The sequence below is a fragment of the Bactrocera dorsalis genome, chromosome 5 (genome assembly GCF_023373825.1).
Source record: "Bactrocera dorsalis isolate Fly_Bdor chromosome 5, ASM2337382v1, whole genome shotgun sequence".
NCBI lineage: Eukaryota > Metazoa > Arthropoda > Insecta > Diptera > Tephritidae > Bactrocera > Bactrocera dorsalis.
The window spans coordinates 66120637-66134288 of record NC_064307.1 but is presented as its reverse complement, the minus strand read 5'-3'; the positions used below and the strand labels follow the sequence as shown (position 1 = coordinate 66134288).

Genomic DNA, 13652 nt, shown 5'->3' with positions numbered 1-13652 from the left:
TGAAATCGTTTAGCGATTATATTTATGGTTCGATTTCCATTGTTCTCTCACTCAGTTTTTGAGATATTAGTCTAAAATTTTGTACACGTGCTTTTCTACTCAAGTAGCTGCTCTTTTGTCGGACCCGTCGATATCGGACTGCTATAGCATATAGCTGCTATACAAATTAAGCGAACGGAATCAATTCCTTGTATGGAAAACTTTTTTATTTGACAAATTATCGTACTGAAATTTGGCACGGATTAATATTTAAGGCCACGCTATAATCTCCAAAGAAATCGTTCATATTGGACCACTATAGCATATAGCTGTCATACAAACTAAACGATCAGAATCAAGTACTTGTATGGAAAAGTTTTTTATTTGACAAGATAACTTCATAAAATTTGGTATGGACTATTATCCACGGCAGCGCTATAATCTCCGAAGAAATTGTTCAGATCGAACTACTATAGCATATAGCTACCATATAAACTGAATGAGCAAAATCTAGTTCTTGTATGGACTCTTCATTCATATATTCTCATTTCCAATATTACTTTGCTAAGCCTCCTAACAGCCCCTTAGTAAATCAAGCCAGAATTTAACAAGACGAGAGCGACATTTAAGCGCACCTTACAATGCGCGAAGCCCATCACAATTCAGCAATGATTATATGCTTAGATTACATTCAAATCAAAGTAGTTATTTCAAATAGTATTCACAACTTCAGTCATGTGTGGGTGGGCGTAAGCCAGAGCCATTTGTTATTTGCATAAAAGAAATATTAATTTTGTTTTGTAAAGCATTCTTGAAAGCTTTAAGTGCTTAGAAACTTTGCAGCTGCATTTGGTAATTATCGCTATGCTAAAAATAAGCACGATCGTGCGCAATTGTTGTTGCACCAAGCAATAAATAAATACTAAAAATAAACGAAATGTTTGTGTGTATGTAAATATATATTATAATATATATAAAAAATATAAGTATAAGCACTTGCTTGCTTGGTGATTGTAAATTACGTCGAATCGCGTGCTAAAAATAGCATTTAACATGAATAAATCGAGCGCGAGTGCTAATAGCGATAACTGGTTTGCAATATTAAACATTCTTCTACTCAAAATTAATAAAACTAACAAAGAACCCGAATTGGATAATGCATGTGTAAGCATTATTTAAATTTTATTTAATTTTCGTGATGGATCATACGCCTGCAAAGCGATTTTTTTGTAACAACACAAGCAACCACTCACGAAGGGTTGTAATGGCAATATGAAAAGAAAAAAAATGTTAGCTACAGTTGAAAATAAGCAATTTCTACACGTTGGTCTCTTCAGCTGTAATAAAATAATTTCATTAGCGACTTTAACGATGTAAATTTTATATAAATCACGTATTCAGCGCATATTCAGCAGCAAAAGTTCTATTTTTAACTACATATACATATTTTAAATACAATCACCGAGTTGTGATATCACGGATAATCAAATTCAGCTGTTAATAAGTGGTACTCAGCGCACATTCAGCGGTTGCTTTGCACTCTTACTGCTTCAAAAAATCTTATTCAGCTTTTTTTTAACTGTAATCAGCGCGAAATCTGCGAAAATTTAGAGTCTCCTTTTATATAACGAATATGCAGCTAACTGAGGAGATAAATTCGGATGTGAATTCGTTCTATGCAGCTAACTAGGAAGCTAAAATTCCAAAATGAACTGCATTCATATATTTTAGATTCAATCGACGAGTTGTGAAATTGCTGAAAATGAAATTCAGCTGTTCAAATTTGTGATATTCAGAGCACATTCAGCAGCCTTTTTGAGCTTTTACTGCTTTATAAAGCACATGAAAACTTTATTCAGCTTTTTACTAATTGAATTCAGTGCTGCATTTTATACAGCAAGTATAAACTGCGTATATTCAGTATATTTTTGAGCTCTTGGTGCTTCATAAAGCATACTAATACCTTGGCTAACTGAATTTAGCGCAAGTTCAGTGCTCTCTTTCGTACAGCGAATGTGGAGCTAAAATCTAAATTTAACTGCATTTAAATATTTTTGATTTAATACACGACTTATAAAATTGCTGATAAACAAATTAAGCTTTTAATAAATGGTATTCAGCACACATTCAGCCGCCTTACTTACTTCTCTGCAAAGTCACAAAACATCTTCTTTAGCTTTTTAAAAGCTCAATTCAGCTTTTTCTTTTATAAAGGGTGATTTTTTAAGAGCTTGATAACTTTTTAAAAAAAAAAACGCATAAAATTTGCAAAATCTCATCGGTTCTTTATTTGAAACGTTAGATTGGTTCATGACATTTACTTTTGAAGATAATTTCATTTAAAATGTTGACCGCGGCTGCGTCTTAGGTGGTCCATTCGGAAAGTCCAATTTTGGGCAACTTTTTCGAGCATTTCGGCCGGAATAGCCCGAATTTCTTCGGAAATGTTGTCTTCCAAAGCTGGAATAGTTGCTGGCTTATTTCTGTAGACTTTAGACTTGACGTAGCCCCACAAAAAATAGTCTAAAGGCGTTAAATCGCATGATCTTGGTGGCCAACTTACGGGTCCATTTCTTGAGATGAATTGTTGTCCGAAGTTTTCCCTCAAAATGGCCATAGAATCGCGAGCTGTGTGGCATGTAGCGCCATCTTGTTGAAACCACATGTCAACCAAGTTCAGTTCTTCCATTTTTGGCAACAAAAAGTTTGTTAGCATCGAACGATAGCGATCGCCATTCACCGTAACGTTGCGTCCAACAGCATCTTTGAAAAAATACGGTCCAATGATTCCACCAGCGTACAAACCACACCAAACAGTGCATTTTTCGGGATGCATGGGCAGTTCTTGAACGGCTTCTGGTTGCTCTTCACCCCAAATGCGGCAATTTGCTAAAATCTAAATTTAACTGCATTTGAATATTTTTGATTTAATAAACGACTTGTAAAATTGCTGATAAACAAATTAAGCTTTTAATAATTGGTATTCAGCACACATTCAGCCGCCTTACTTACCACTCTGCAAAGTCACAAAATATTTTACTTAGCTTATTAAAAGCTGAATTCAGCGCAAATTCAGCTATGTTGTACAACTGGATATTCAGCTTACTAAGGTGAATAAAATTTAAATTTATTTGCGTATAAACAGTTTAGAGTCAAACAAAGAGTGATACAATTACTGATAATTAAATTCAGCTATTGATAATTGGTATTCAGCGCATATTCAGCAGCTTTTTTAAGCCCTTACTGCTCCTAAAGCAACCAAATACCTTCTTTGGCCACTTTAAAATTGAATTCAGCTATTGATAACTAGTATTCAGCACAAATTCAGCAGCTTCTGTGCACCCCTATAGAGCAACCGAACACCTCCCTTAGTTTTTTAACTAAATTCAGCGTATATTTAACGCTTTCTATTATCATTGCATATGACTGTAATGCATTTTAGTAAACTCAGTGTTGAAATGTGTGTCTCAAACCAGCGGGTTGGGTTGTTGACAAAACGAAAAAACCTTGTCTTAGATAAATGTCAGCCTAACTGTTCACATTTCGCATTTTCTGTCGAAAATCTGTTACTCAGATATGTAAGTATGTATATATGTATGTGTATGCGCTATGACTATGGTCTGTTTCCAAAATTTGCATAGCTGCACGTTTTCGTCTCAAAATATGCAAAAATTTGAATATGCAGCTTTGCATTTTTAGATTTCATGTACGGAGAATGATATTGCCTGCTTTTAGGCGCATACCACATTTTCAAAATGGAGCAAATTCCAAGCCTGCATGTGTGTGTATTTGCAGAAACGCTCAGGGACAACATAGCATGTGTTCTATGTGTGCATATTTTGTGTGTTTCGTTTATTGCCTCGGATCGTTTTGCCACAATCGTTCTGTAGGCAGCCACCTTGATACCTTGTTGTTTGTGTGGTCTACGCTTTTTCACTCATTTTTCCAAAATGTGAAACTTCAAAAGCAAATGCAAATTTTCAATCAAATTCAAACTGACAAATATTTTCTTTCTCATTCATTAAAATTTTCTCTTTATGTGACATGAAATTTCGGTAAAAAAATACACACAAATTCGCTAATTTCTAAATTCAATAATAAAAAATTGCGGGTAAGGTGTATAAAACTAACGGCGAGCGGCAAGCAGAATCTCTACTTGTGCCAGTGTAATATGTAAAAGTTGTTTACTTGTTTCCGCACGGCAAGAAGTTCACGCCCATACTACCGAGTCCTGTTGGTTAGCTGTCATGGCGGTCCTCGAGCGCAATGGCAACTTGAATATCTGGTGGTTCCCCAAGGAGTTCAGTCAGTCGCGCTACGGCGAATACCATCACAGTGGCACCAATTCGTGCACTCTAATCACGCTCATCCTGGCCGATATGGTCGCGAAAGAGGGGCGTGGATTCTATTGCCAACGTATGCAGGATCTACCGCCGCGTGCTGTAGAAATCTTTGCCGAAGGCATCAACAAGGGCAACAGCGCCTACGCACATCTGATCACCGCCAATGCGGGGGTGCCGGATAGCGGTGGCGTTGCCCAACAAATGACGGCCAATCAAAATCTCAACATACCGGATGCGCTGAATGTGCTCAAGCGCCAGCCGCACTTTCGCCTGAAGGAGTGGTTCTTCACACACATGCAAGCCGATCCGGAACGTGAGTCGTGCCGCACCATTGCGCTGCGTCTGCTGCAGGCGGTCAATACCGGTTTGCAGCAGTTTCGGCAGGCGGGCAAGGTCAACGAGCATTTCCTCTTCGCTGCAATGATTTCCGACAATCGCACCGTTTTATTTGTTATCGAATTTCCGGCGAACCTGATCACCTTCTTCGATTCGCATCAGCATGGACGTGACGCGGGTGCTGTGGTGGCGCAGTGCAACATCCGCGACATGTACGACATGATGAATTGGTTCGTGAATATGAATCACGATGTATACTCCAGCCAACCGCATATATATGAGGTCTCATTTCTACTACCCGATCCAACGGGTTTGCCAACGCCCTCAAAGGTCGAGAAATGCGAGGTAACACAGTTGAAGAATAATATGTCGCTGGCGAAGAAAATGCAGAAGAAATGAAACATGTACAATGTAGCCGGGCGGTACGGACCTCTGAATCTATATATTCACTGTGCATATTGTGATGGCCGTACAATACACCAGCCTGCTGCAAAAATTGTCAAGTGCTAATGTTTATTGAAAGTCGAAAATGAAAATCGCAAAAATGCAAATGTCTTGTAATCTCGGTCTTTATGCTTCTAACTTCTCGAACTCACAGCTATTTCGATACAAATAAACAAACTATCCACACCGCAGTGCGTTGGTGTTTTCCTTTTTGTAGGTGGGTGGGTGTTAAGTCGAAATGATTTTTTTTTTTATTATAATTTGTATTAGCTTTCACTTTTCGCTTTTCAGGCAGCTTCTTTAGACGCTTACTGCTCCACAAATCATATGACAACATTATTCAGATTTTTGCTATCATTCATGTGAAATTAGTGGAAATCAAATTCAGCTGTTTATAAATGGTATTCAGCGCAAGTTCAGCAGTTGCTTTGGTTTCTTACTGCATCATATATCATATGAAAACCTTATTAAGCTTTTTAAAAACTGAATTCAGCGCCTACATTTAGACAGCAGATATATAGCTAACTAGGAAATTAAAATTTAACTGTATATAAATAGTTTAGATCAAATCAACGAGTTGCAAAATTACTAAAAATCAAATTCAGCTGTTAAAAAGTGTTATTCAGCGCACATTCAGCAGTTACTTTGCACTCTTACTGCATCGAAAGCAGAGAAAAATCCTATTCAGCTGCTTATAAACTGAATTCAGCTCAAATTCAGCGCTTCCTTTTATACAGCGGACATACAGCTAACCAAAGAGCCTAAATTCTAAATTGTATTGCGTTTGAGTATCTTAAATTCTATCAACAAAGCTGTGAAATTACTGAAATTCAAATTTAGCTGTTTATAACTGTATTCAGTGCCCATTCAGCAGTTGTTTTGGACATCAGAAAGCACATTCAAATATTATTCAGCCTATTAAAAACTAAATTCAGCGCGAATTCAGCGCCCGAGGGTCAAATTTCCGAATTTAATTGAATTTGCATATCTTAGATTCTATCAACAAAGCTGTGAAATTATTGAAATTCAAATTCAGCTGGTATACAGTGCACCTTAAACAGCTTGACACATGAAAATTTTATTCGTCCTTTTACTTACTGTATTCAGCGCGAGATTAAGTTTTCGAAGATAGCTTTAGCAGCACTTCAAAAGCGCGTTCTAAGTAGGCATGGTTTAGTTTGAAGTTTGCCATAAAGCTGTAAAGCTGCGAAAGTGAAGTTGAAAGCTCTCGCAAGCTCTCTTAAATAAAGTGTGTGTTAGCGGCACACGATGAGGGCTTTATTTGTGCTTGAACTAGTGTGATAATGCCGAAAGTGATTGCTTCTCAGTTGTAAATGTGCTGAGAGAATAATAACGACAGCCAGTACTTCGAGCGCGATTAACAGCTTAGCTAGCTGCTCAAATCAAGCATATGTATGTGTAAGTATTAATCTGACACACGTGCCTGCCATACATCAAGGATAATATTACACGACGACATTTACACTTTTGCTCTTAGAAGCCTTTGCAAATTAATTTTCATGATTATAGGATTAAATACATATCAGTTCATAGGGCGTATACACACATACACACACATGAAATGTGTAATTATGTAACTGCGCCAAAAACGATACATAATGAATATTAATCACTTTAGTTTGCCATCACATGTATCAAAAGCATTTAATTAATATGCGCAAGTATTTTGCAGATTACATAAATCCATTATTTTTACACACACATATGTAGAGAAATATTTTAGATAAACACATATACACACATACTCTTAAGTTTACATGCATTTCATATAATTTTAGTTGTGTGAAACCCTAAATTAACATTCCGCCTTATTAAATTACATTATAAAAATATCCGTAAGCATTACACATACACAAGTAACTACACTTAACTATTATGTGTATATGCATTTAATTGACGAAAATTGAAGAAGCCGTTACATGTTAATAGAAGCACCACTTTCGGCAATCAAATCAAATCAATTACAATTATTTATATTACGACAAATTTAATTAAAAGTCACTCGATTTGATTTGTTATTATTAGTGGTCTCTTATGTTTTCTTCTCGCCAACTAATTTAGTTATACAACAAGTAAGGAAGGGTTGGATTAGTTAACATAGATTGAAATTTGAGGGATATACATAGACTCTTCGACTGTGCCCTCTCCTGTTACCACAACACTTCGTTTAATCCAATCAAATCAAAGCGTATTAGTAAGGTCACTGGGTTAATGCTTGTAATGTGTTCTCTCACCGCATTTATTTGCTAGACAGTCTGACTCCTTCTTTTTGCGATTGCGGGGCAATTAAAGAGTAAGTGTGTGCTCTAGGGTGTATGCAATTAGGTCACAGAAGCGATCCTTAGAGCAGTACCCTAATCCGTGCAGATGACACCGCAGCCTGACGAAACCTGTAAAAATTTCCACAAACTGCTTTAAATTGTCTCTGAAAAGAGTGATTTGTTTCTTGAATCGTTTTGTATCGAACTCTTCCAGAAAAAGATTCGATCAACGAGCTATGAAATTACTGAAAACGAAATTCAGCTGTGAATTAGTAGTATGCAGCACACATTCAGCAGCTTATTTGAGTTATTAGTATTTCATAAAGCATATGAATACCTTATTCAGGTTTTTACTAACTGTATTCAGCCCAAATTCAGCGTTTTATTTTACACATCGCATATTCCGCTGCGCTTGTTCAATGCCAGGCAGTTGTTTCAGCTATTCTCGTAGAGTCTGGTATGCTACAGCCTCTTCCTCTATGCCCAGGTATTCACTTTACAGATCCGTGCTAGTAAGATTTTATTTTCAGTGACTGTCTTGCCAAGCATTTTTTATGCACTTCAGTAACATTTGTGATTTGTTTTCAACGATCGAGATTGCTTGAAGTGCCAATTTATTATCACTGAAAATCATAATTCGTTCCCGTGATAGTTTTTCTATAGAATAATCTTTGCATATCTGCTATTTGTGTAGATCTCAGTTAGAAAAATGTTTGGAAACCTGGCCATAGTCACTGGTATTTGGGTACGTGGTCTCACTATGCCAGTCCAAATTCCATCTACCGTTTTCGAGCTGTCCGTATATAATTATATTGTGTTCCTATGAAGGTTGGAGCTCTCCCATTTACTTTTGCTGCCCAGTGAGACTTTTAATCCATTTTCAAAATAAATTATCTTCAATGACAACATGTTTTTGAGCGCTTATTGCCCTGTTATTACCAAGCACTGATGACAGCATGGCTAAGGTAGGCCTTTTCGCTGTCATCTCCACAACGACATGGACCGGATTGAGATCCAGAACCAACTCTATCCTCAGTGGTTGGTTGGGCACGTCTACATGGTACCTGTAATACATATGTATGTTAACCAGCGCCTCTAAACTTTCGTCAGCTTTTTCTTAACAGTTTTGAGTGATATTCTTGATACCCATGATGCCGCTCCATATGTGGAAATTGGTCTAACTACCATGGCATACAACCAGCGTATGCCTGATTTGTATCCTTAGCTTCTACTAAATAGGCGTTTTCACACCATTAACGCTTTGGTGGCTTCCATAATCGTGCAGTCTATGTGCTTTTTCCACCTAAATTTTGAATCTAGCACCAGCCCTGTATATCTAATGTTATCTTCCCTAGCCAACTTCCATATCATTAAGCGTTAGGTTTCTCAGTTTCTTATGAAAGAAATATCAATGGGTTTATGTAAAGCTCTACGTTTACGTACCATAAAGTTAACCCGAATTTGGAAAAGCCATCGGTGGTCGCTTGACCACTTATATCATATGACTTTTTTCTGTGGGGATATGTAAAGTCTAAAGTAGTCTATGCTGACAATCCCGCTCGGCAAAACACCACGTTTGTTATTCGCCAGTTAGCAGTCGAAATGCTCAAACGAGTCATTGAAAATTGGACTCAACGGATGGACTATCTGTGACGTAGGCGTGACCAACATTTGAAAGAGATAATCTTCGAAAAATAAATGCCAAAGCATGATTTTTCGAATGATAATAAACATTCCCCATTAAATTGGAAGATTCTGTGTTTTTTCTTTAAAAAAGTAAGGATCCTCGAAATGGATCACCCTAAAGAACTCTATATCTATCACGATTAGTTCTAGGTGATATAAACAAGCGTTGGGTGAAAAAACAATGATACTATGTAGCAGTATGTTGCAAGGGTCTAAAAATAGCAACTTAATAAGCGACAAATCGTTCAGGAAATCGAGAAGACGTAGCTTAAGCTTAAAGTTGTTAACGAAGTGCGCTTCAAAAGTTAACAGCGAATCATACAAGTGTGCGAAATTAGTTCTTTTGTCACCGCAAACGTGTTTCGCATTTGAAATTAATTATTGATTGTTGAATCAAACACTAATTACCGTAAACACACGTCCTCCAAGTACCGCAAGTGTATTATGTGCAATGTCACTAATTACTGCAGACTCGATTTGACTTCGTATGGCTGGAGCCACGCGCACATAGCTTCCGGTTTATTGGATGCGAAGCTAGGCTTTTGTGTTCCTAATTAAGCATACGAACTTGGCTTGGCAACAAGCACTTAGATGAGTCAAAACTTCTGGCAAGTCATGTGGTTTGAAAAAATATGTATGTTTGTGTTTGTGTGCGTATGTATGAAACAAAAAAAAATCAAACTTTCCTTAGAGATGTGCTTTGATATTAGCTCATTATACAGTTACCCACAGGTGAACTGACTGCTCATCGGCTAGTTATGAAAAGGAGCACCCTTAACACTTTCTTTTTGAAAATTTTTCAATATTTTTAATTTTTAGTCTTCAATTATCTAACCATTTGTATATTTATACCATCAACTAATTTTTCTACAAAATTTTATTTTAATTTCAGAGCAAAAAATTCTTCCTCATAGGTGTCGCGCTGATCGGCCCCGGCCTAAGGGGCCATGACGCGTTGGCCCTTTCATTATTTATTATTGCTCTCGGTGGCAGTATTCTGTGTACCGGGTGTCATAGCGTTGCGCGACGAACAAAATAGGACCATACTCAATGTTGGCTATCTAACAGCCATTACCGGTGAGCTAATGGACAAGCAGGGTCTGGCCATTTCAGGTGCACTCACAATGGCTTTAGATGAGGTACTAGCCAATATATTACAACACATTACTCTAATATACAATTAATATCTCCTTAAATGCTTTGCAGATCAACGACGATGCCAACTTGCTGCCGAATGTCAAGTTGCAGCTACGCTGGAATGACACCAAAGGTGACACAGTGACTGCTACCAAAGCCATAACCGAGATGATATGCGATGGCATTGTGACGATATTCGGTCCGGAGGGTCATTGCTATGTGGAGGCTATTGTATCGCAAAGTCGTAACATTCCAATGATATCATACGTAAGTCACTTTAACGTTTTTATACTTCTGAGCAGGGTACTTAATATATAGTTTAACACGATGTTTGTATTATAACACCAAGCAGGAAATGTCGGAAACCCTATAAAATATTTATATATAAATGGTCATCATGGCGAGCTGAGTCGGTTTAGTCTGTAGCTTAGTCCATCTGTCCATCAGTCCTTCTGTCTCTATATCTAATCACTCAGTTTTTGATAACTTCTTTTTTGGCACTACGATCATCAGTCTGTCTGGTTCGAAAAATCAAAACTTCGCCAGTTGTTTTTATTCTTCGCGAGTTCACACCGGTTGTACATCCCAAGGGCAGACAGATCGCTATGCGCTTGGTCCTTCCATTGGATGTGTGACCGCCCTTGTTTCCGTTTTCCATCCAAGGGCCTTGAGTCGAAGAAGCTTCGTTTTGGAGCATTATTTTTCATAAGGCTTTATGGCCTAATTAGCGCATTCCTTGGAATTGTGTGTGCTTAAATTTCTATATCACCGTAGAGCTTACACAGTCCGTTGTTCAATCTTCGTCCATATTCATAGCTCACTCAAAGGGCTTCAAAGAACTTGCAGAGAACAATCTCCTAAATGCTCCAAGCGCTTTTTTATCTCAGTTCGTCATCGTCTGCGCCGTATAATAAGATGGGAATTAGTTTTCGTTCAACGAGAGAAGGATCTCTTTTTCAATTGTCTACCGATTCGGCTTAGATTATTGACTCCACCGAGACATACAAAGTTCATAAATGTAAAGCTGCCAACAGTTAGTGTGGATCCCAAGACGCGTGAAATCTTTTTGTGTGGCTTCCAGGTACTTTGTCTAGCACTCATTTGCCACAAGAGGTAACGTTAACAACTTAGAGTGAGATGCGATAACCAACACGTGTATAACTCAAGGTTACGGCTAATAGAGAGGGAGTCTGTTGAAGCCAGTCTAAGATAATCGATTTAAGGCCTCAATAAGGTTGCAGCGTCTCTTCCCCAGTAGGTGGGGCTGCAAAAGGGGGTTTGCCTTAGAGCAGACGGATCGTTACAACAACATGATCAGTGCAACTTTCTCTCCACATGCGGTTGCCGCCCTGGGTTTGGGAACTGTCACTTAAAATGTAATGCCAATGAAAGAAACAAAAGAGCTCTCGAAACGTTGACGGCCACAATTATCGAGATATCGATCTGAAATTTGGCACACGACCTTCTCTTCTCAAAAAAAAGCTCATTTCTTGGAACCGCCGAAATCGAACCACTACATAATATAGCTTTCATATAAACTGGACCTTCAAAATAAGGTCCTTGTATGGGAAACTTTCTTATTTGTAGAGATATCTTCACTAAATTTGGCATATAGTACAACCAAAAGCAGCGAAATAATCTTCAAAGAAATTATATTAATCGGACCTCTATATCATATAGCTGTCATATAAACTGAACCATCAAAATCAAGTCCTTGTATGGGAAACTTTTTCATTTGACCAGATATCTTCACAAAATTTGGCGTACATTCATTTCTAAAGTAACGGTACTATCTCCGAAAAAAACTTTCAAATCAGCCCACTATGGCATATAGCTGCCATAAAAACTGAATAATCAAAATCAATAAAAAGATATTTTTATACCCTTTTAAGCATAAGATATTTAGCATGTGAAGGGTATTTAAGCTTCTGTGCAGCCAAAGTTAACATATTTTTACTCTTTTTTTCATTTAATTTCTGTTATCTTCAGCCGCATTCAGGGTATTTATTGATATTTTACGAAAAAAAAATATTATTTAAAAAAGCTGCGCTCAATTGCATACAACTTCTGTATAATTTCTTCACTTCTGTTATTATAACGGCGTTGCATTAAATCCTCAATCTGCTAATGTTTTAAATACGTTAGTTTTGCCACTGTGCTTGCTGCAAGTGATTTCTTGCTCAACGCCAGCTATCAAGTTTACAAGTTTAAGCATGTGACATGTCCTTGCCTTTGCGCTATGCTCCTGATTCACGCACGATGTATGAGTATCTGCATGTATGTGAGTGTATCTGCATGTAAGTGTATCTGCATGTATATATGTATGTATATATGCGCCTGTGTTGGTATCTTTTTCAATTATGCAAATGTCACCGGCTCTGCGTAGACGTTGTACGCTCAAGGCACACCGGAAGGCACATAAATGTAACGTTTCCTTATTTCCTCACAACACAACGTCGAGTCTCATCGTGGGCGTGCGTCGTGTGTGTGTGTGTTGGTTGGCGCTGTGACATACTTGATAGCAGGTGTGGCTGACAGTATATAGACAAATTTACATTAAATTATCCCTGAAAATGCATGTAAATGTGGAAAAGAGTTTACAAAATGAAGACAAGTGCGGTCTAATAGAAATTGTGAGAGGCAAAAAGTGTGGAAAGTGTGTAACGAGCGCAACATGTTGCGACTCGAGTATGAATTATTTTTAGATTATGTGCAGTTAGCAATTGAATTTGCAAAATTTACATGGGTGCTAGTATGGTCCTTGCTTTTGCAGCTAAAACTGTTTAAAATTTGTATTTGCCGGCCGTTTATTACTGGATGCTATTTTTCAGTAACCTCGACGTATTGTGGCTGTGCCTACGGCAATAAAGAAGCAGCTTTTTGTGTTAACATGTGTGTTTAAGTAAAAATAATACTCAATGCTGCGGTCCGCCCATTATTTAACAGTCAATTTAGCATGAAACTCGTAGACACCAAACCGTCTTAATGGTTTTGTATTATTTTCAGATTCCTTTGTCCTTTGACTTGTATGTAAATAGTGTTGAGATAATGTGCAGAAAAATAGAAAGAAATAGCTTATCAGATTACACAGAAGCACGAAATGAAGCTCCGTATCTCCGCATATGTATATACAACTGTATGTATGTAAATTGGAAAAGTGTTAAAGAAAGTCTCTTGCTCTGATTTCACTTTTTTGATTTTTTTCTTTTTGGGTTTCCTCTTAGCTTCTTTTAAGTTAGAGTTTTTGGCCTTTTAATCAAATTGAAAGCAAAATAAAATTTCGTGCTTCCTTATTAGATCAAGATGGGTTGGCCTTTGTACATTAACCAAACCGGAATGGCTGATTTCGGTATTCAGTTTTCTTAAGTATATGATAAAAAATACGGGGTCAGAAGTGTTTGTATGTAAACCTTTGGTACAGTAACTAATACTTACCATTATATGT

The 13652-nt window shown here is 37.5% G+C and overlaps 2 protein-coding genes across 6 annotated transcripts in view; both read left to right on the top strand.

Moving 5' to 3' along the window:
• LOC105225948 (receptor-type guanylate cyclase Gyc76C) overlaps positions 1-13652 on the top strand; it is a 140494-nt gene that overhangs the window by 108155 nt on the left and 18687 nt on the right. For all 5 annotated transcript variants that reach the window (XM_049458874.1, XM_049458875.1, XM_049458873.1 and 2 more), the window contains 2 exons: positions 9963-10209; positions 10277-10474. In XM_049458874.1, the coding sequence (XP_049314831.1) occupies positions 10018-10209; positions 10277-10474 (390 nt within the window). In that variant the 5' untranslated portion in view covers positions 9963-10017. The remainder of the gene's footprint in view (positions 1-9962; positions 10210-10276; positions 10475-13652) is intronic.
• LOC105225947 (uncharacterized) lies at positions 3899-5293 on the top strand. Its single transcript, XM_011204632.4, has one exon. It carries the CDS (start codon positions 4227-4229, stop codon positions 5055-5057), a length of 831 nt encoding a protein of 276 aa, XP_011202934.1. The 5' UTR covers positions 3899-4226; the 3' UTR covers positions 5058-5293.

Bases quoted from the DNA above. Each gene is read 5' to 3' on its own strand.
- LOC105225947 (XM_011204632.4), top strand. From the start codon at position 4,227: ATGGCGGTCCTCGAGCGCAATGGCAACTTGAATATCTGGTGGTTCCCC.